We start from the raw sequence: 6,020 nt of genomic DNA, 5'->3' as shown, positions 1-6,020 counted from the left end.
CTCTCTCTCTCTCTCTCTCTCTCTCTCTCTCTCTCTCTCTCTCTCTCTCTTTCACGGCCACTATAATCACTATATAGTGGAGACAGAGGTCTGTAGAAACAGGCTAGCTCACCAGAGGGTAAGTAGGGAGGTCAGGGTGGTTTTATCGTCCATTGACTGCCTTCAGCCCCTCTGAGTTACTGTTCATTCTACTCTGCCCTTAACCAGGAACCACCAGCACTCTAGCAGGGGAGCTCTACCCCATGTCACTTCTCGGACTTCTGTCTAAACACCCAGCTCTGCCCTTGCCTCTGCACTCTTGTAGTGGGTCTGCTGCTCCCTCAAAGAGTCTGTGGTGCCCGGAGAGGGAGGGGCTTTCCATAGGTGAGGCTTCCTTCCCTCTGAGTTCTCCTGGTCCTGACAATGTGAGCTGTTGGCTTGGGTTTGGAAAGTGGAGCAGCTGTGCTCAGAGCAGTATGGAAGGACTGAGAAGCTGGGAGGGTGGGTGGATCACCAGTATACCCAGATCTACCTGGCTTTTCCAATCAGGAGGAGTCTGGGTCTGGGAGGCTGGGTCAGGGATGGTGGTACATGACACTTCCATTCTGGGTACTTGGAGTCCTCAGCACAATGGCCTTCCTCCTCCAAACCCTCCCTGTGGAGTTGCTCCTCTGTGCTTCTTGGTCTCTCTTAGTGTCCATTCCTCTTCTGACTGCTGCTTTCTTCAAGATTTCAATGTGCCCCTCCTCCATCTCTTTCAACTTTCAAATGTGTCTTACAACTAGGCTCCTGGCTATTCTCTCTGGAATCCTTGGAGCTGATCAGTGATTTCGAGACCATCTTCCTCTTGCCTCCTACTTTTAGCCTAGTCCATGAGTTCAAGCACAAGACGTGGACACGGCCTCTTACTCATCCCACGGTTCTTTCCTACTTCACCTCTCATGTACTGTCACAGCTCTCATTGTCTTGAAGAGCTGCCTTCTTAGTACTCGAACACTAATGCATTTGTGTATGTGTGCAGATGCCCTTTGTGTTCCTGTGTGTGCATGTATGTGTGTGCACAGGCCAGAGGTCAACCTCAGGCATTCCTCAAGAGCCACCCATCTTTGAGGCAGCATTGTTTATTGACCTGGGGATTACCAAGTACTCTAGGACAACCAGCCCCCAGGGATCTACCCATCTCTGTCTCTACAGTGCTGGGCTGGCAAACATGCACCACCACTAGCCTTTTTGTGTGGGTTCTGAGTAGTAAATTGATGTCTTCATGCTCTGTAGATAACATTTTATTAACCTAGCTTACTCTTCAACACCATATCAATATGTTTTTGTAAAATATACTAACCTAACCTCAGGAGAAACCAAAGTGTTGAGTCCCACCTATATCGTCTTGAATACGTAAGTGGAAAGCACATTACTCTGGGAATCAATGACCTGAAGGAGTAACTCCCTCATCCCAGGAACAAAGCTCAGCAAAGTCAGCTTCAGTCTCAGTGTCTTACTTCTGCTGCCGCCTGCATGTCTGGATGTAGAACTCTCAACTGCCTCTCCAGCACCATGTCTACCTGTGTGCTGCAAAGCTTCCCACGACGATGATCATGGACTGAACCTCTGAAACTGTAAACCGGCCCCCAACTAAACGATTTCTCTTGTAAGAGCTGTTGTTGTTACAGTGTCTCTTCACCATCTAGTGGAACAGTGACTAAGACAGAAGTTAGTACCAGGGACCAGGGTTTTGCTGTGACAGGCCTGACCATGCTGCTTGGCGACTTTGGATTAGGAAAGCATTGAATGCTTTAAGCAGAGCTTAGTGGGTCATTCAAGTAAGAGTGTAGAAGACAGTGGTGCTGAGAGCAATCCAGGTTATAATGGCCCAGCTCCAGAGGTTTCAGAGGGCTGGAGAATCAGTAAGTGGCCTAGAAGTCATTCCTGTGATATCTTGACGAAGAATATGGCTACCTGAGGCTACATTGAAGAGTTTTGGACTAATGGTGTTGGCAGAAGAGATTTCGAGACAGCCTAGCATTGACTGTGTCTCATGGTTATTAGTGGCCAGTATTACACAGGTCTGTAATGAAAAGGAACAAGCTGGGCAAGGAAACAAACACAAAATGTTCCCTTTGAGGAGAAAAGGAGCACCAGGAAAAGAAATGGAGCTAAGTCCAGTGCTGGGGAGATAGAAAGTTTAAAAAAAAAAAGACTTACGCTAAGTGGTGACCTCAGGGTGGGGCCCACATGCTAAGCTTCCAACTCGTGTAAAAGCACTGATCAAAAGTTTAAGCAGTGAAGGAAACCATGGAAATCGGAAAGCTGATGAGAATGTGTTTGAAGTTCCAGCCCCAACAGATAGAACGTGTCAGCTTAGGCCACATCAGAGTCAAGGATACAAGACGGGGGGGGGGGCGTGGAGTCTCCCTCTACAGCTAAGGAAAGCTGCTGAGGCCAGGCGTGTGTTAGGAGTGACCCTGCATGGAGGCTCAGAGAGGCCATTGTACGGAGCTGTGAGAATGAAGCCTGATTGCCTTGGAGACCCCAAGAAGTTGGAGATGCCAGAGCCATGAGATACCTGCAGACTAGATGTGTGACCATCCCAAGAGAGAAACGTGTTGCAGTCAACAAAGTTAGAAGGAGTTGGAGTTCTGAAGAGCGCTTTGACATCAGGCATAGAGACACAGAGTTTGGAATTTGCCCTGCTGGTTTTCAGTCTTGCCTTGGTACCCTGCTAGGTGAAAAAGCAGGAATAAAAGGAAAAGCCTATAGCCCAAGACTTCCAAGCATTGGGGAGGGGAGAAGAGCCAACACCAACAGCCAGAGATATGGCTGAAGCTTGGGGCATGAGAGTGGGCTGCTAACCCAGGTTAGGATCAGACAGGCTTCCTGCAGGGAAGGACCTTTTGTCAGTATCCAGAGTCCAGGAAGAGTTAGCCAGGTGGAGGCAGATGTCATGCATAGGGGACAGAAAAGCAGAAGTCTGGAGGGAAAGGGACACTGGATACAGGCACTGTGGCTATTAACTGTTGCATAGAGCCTGGGAACACGGCAAACAGCCCAGAAAATTGTCTCCTGTAATAATGTTCAAACTACTTGTGGGAGGGTCATACCCACAATCCCTGGTGGCCCTTGGTGGCCTGTTGGGTGTCTGAGGCCAGGACAAGTCACTGTAAGGGCCGGAGGGATCCCTGGGTAGAGGAGGAGATGTGAAAATAATGTGGGTGGAATACTCACAAGCTGGCCAGGATGAGACCCTAAGGTTCCTGCATGGCTGGAGCTCAGAGATGCAGATCCGGGAGACCAATGGGCAGAGACCCAGGAGCAAAGACGTTAAGGTGCAGTAGGAACAGAGAATGAGGTGGAGATGGAAGGGCAGGCAGGAGAGAGCGGCTAAGTTCCACAGGGCACATGACAGAGAACAGCACGGGAGAACAGCAATTAGGATAGAGCAGGACAGGAACTTGGTTCCCTTGTGTCTGAGAAGAACAACTCTGGGGTGGGGGCTGTCAAGCAGAAGAGGGGCAGGCCCAGGAATGCTGGGAAAGGGAATGGACACAAGGACACCTAAGGACAGGATGGACAAGAGAACTCAAACACATGTCCTGCTTGCTAATATATCACAGTGGGAGTGGCAAAACCTTGAAACAATGTTTGTCGTGAGACAGTAATGACAGCTAGCGTATATTGACTGTTCATCATGAGACAGGCACTGTTCTCAGCCTCACCTGCATCTCCACCTCAGTAGTCCCTGTAGGCAGATACTGAACACCCTTCATGCGTGTGCCTTGAGCGTATTCCTATGAGTGTATCCAGTGTGGTTGGATGTGTGGAGGTTGGTACCAGGGTTCTTCCTCAACTATTCTCTCTACTTTAAAGACATTGTTTGTGCGTGTTGTGTGAGGTGTGCATATGGGTCTCAGCACCACAGCTTGTGTGCAGAGGTCAAAGCACAGCTCTGCAGTGCTTTTATGTGCATTCCATCTTTATGTGCCTTCTGGGGATTAGGCTCATGTTGTCAGTCTGGTGTGGCAAACACCTTTACCTGCTGATCCATCTTTCTGGTCTTCCACATTTGATTTTGAGGCGTGGTCTCTCCCTGAAATGGAGCTTGTTGACTTACCTAGGCTGCCAGATCATGCTCCCAGGGTCCAGCTGCCTCCATTTCCCGCATGCTGCGGTGATGGGTACACGCTGCTCTACCTGGCCTTTTATGTAGGAACTGGGGGATCCGAACTCAAGTTCTCATGCTTGTGCAACAGACATGACACCTTACTGATCGAGCCGTTTTCCCAGCACCAGTGGGCGCCATTCTTAGCTCCATCTTGTAGATAAGGAAACTAAGAAGCCAGGACATTGAGTAACTCCTCCAAAATCCCAGAGGTGCCAAGTGGCCAGAACGCAGGCAGAGTGGGTATATGGATGATAATGGCTTAAGACTGGTTTTTATTGAGAGAGACAGACACCAGGAAGGAAAAAGTGAGTTGTAGGAAGGATGGAGGACTATTGGGGACAGTGACAAAGATGGCTGAGGGGTAAGTGAGAGCACAGAGTCTTCCCAGAATGGAGGGAGCAAGGCAAAGGTCTCCTGAAGTGTTTTTGAGCTGGTCAGGGTGGTAGGAGAAAGAACTGGGGACTTGTCTACTGTCTGGCTAGCAGTTACTGCTACATGGCATGGTAAGGATCCCAGCATTCTGGAAGCCGAGGCAGGAGGGTTGTGTATTCGTGGTTAGCCTAAGCTGCATAGTGAAATCCTAGGAGCTTTTATAGAAAATGAGATCCACAGGTCCCTGCCTTGCCACGCAGTGATGAATTCTCTTTGTCTTTGTTTCCCCTAATTCCTGTAGGTTCTAACTCATTGGAAGTCTCATTTATTTATCCCTCATCACTTACTGATATGATGGCTGCAGAGATTCCATTTTATGACAGGCATTCATTTTGGTATCCACCAGTCTCTGACTCCAGTCCCTGGAAGATAAGTTCCCAGGGTTCCCCGGACTCATCTTCTTTCCACCCAGAAATGTACCGCCTTGACCATCTCGGTGCGTTTGGCTCTGTAACCTGCCTATGCAGGCATTCAGGTCACCTTGACTACCTGACCTTGGCAGAGCAAAACACCTCTTGGCTTCCTTGTGCAGATGTCCAAGGTCTAATGGTTTTCAGCTTTAAAAATCCCTCCCTCACCCCCCCGCCCCCGCTTCTCATGGCAACTTTAGCTCGGCCCAGAGATTGTTGTCCTGCTAGCAGTAAATCCTTTAAAGATAGTTGGATTGAGTTTGTGATCTTTTCCCAGGGGTCAGAAACTCCATGACACTGGGTGATGCAGTGTACCAGTTCCTGAGTTGAGGGTTGACCAACTCAAGGCTCAGCTGCCCGGCTTCTGTACATCCTGGCATCTAGAGAAAGATGCAAGGCTTCCCTCTTCCCCCCTCTGCTATAGTTTCCAGGGCAGAGTTTGCGAGGGAAGTCATACAAGCAGGAGCTGGTTCTTCTTCTTGGCCAGATGCTCCTCAGTGGTTTGTGAATGAATGAATGAAGATTAAGCTTGGATGATGAACTCCCAGCCCAGCACAGGCTACAGAACTCAGCAAACACATTAACTTGTGATGTCAGTCCCAATTCTGTTGCCCTCTGAATAGGGTCCAGTACTTCTTATTCTCTGAAGGGCACATTTGTCTGTGTGTGTGTGTCACTGTCATTGCTATTTATTTATTTATTTATTTATTTATTTATTTATTTATTTTACATATCACCTAGATTTTATTTGGGATCCTGGCCATACTGAGTGGACTGTTGTCATTGAACCTTCCAGAAACTCAGAACACACCAATGACATCTACTTGGGAGACGACTGAACAGCAGGTGCCAGAAAACAAGGATAGTTTAAGGGAAGCCCCTTCTGATATTTTTGAGATGTGGGGTTCAGGCAGAGCTCTTTCTTTTGCTGAGAGGTGGGGTTTAAGCAGAGCCCCTACTGATACTGAGAGTTGGGATTCAGGCAGTGTCCCATCTGATGCCCAGAGGTGGGGTTCAGGCCGAGCCCCTTCTGATGCCCA

At 48.8% G+C, this 6,020-nt stretch overlaps 1 protein-coding gene across 1 annotated transcript in view; it reads left to right on the top strand.

Moving 5' to 3' along the window:
- Slc22a16 (solute carrier family 22 member 16) overlaps nucleotides 1-6,020 on the top strand; it is a 32,409-nt gene that overhangs the window by 25,616 nt on the left and 773 nt on the right. Inside the window, exon 8 of the mRNA XM_028769097.1 lies at nucleotides 5,722-5,950. Coding sequence (XP_028624930.1) covers nucleotides 5,722-5,950 — 229 coding nt within the window. The remainder of the gene's footprint in view (nucleotides 1-5,721; nucleotides 5,951-6,020) is intronic.

Source organism: Grammomys surdaster, unplaced genomic scaffold, assembly GCF_004785775.1.
Source record: "Grammomys surdaster isolate TR1022 unplaced genomic scaffold, NIH_TR_1.0 190, whole genome shotgun sequence".
NCBI lineage: Eukaryota > Metazoa > Chordata > Mammalia > Rodentia > Muridae > Grammomys > Grammomys surdaster.
This window is presented reverse-complemented; position numbering and strand designations above follow the sequence as displayed.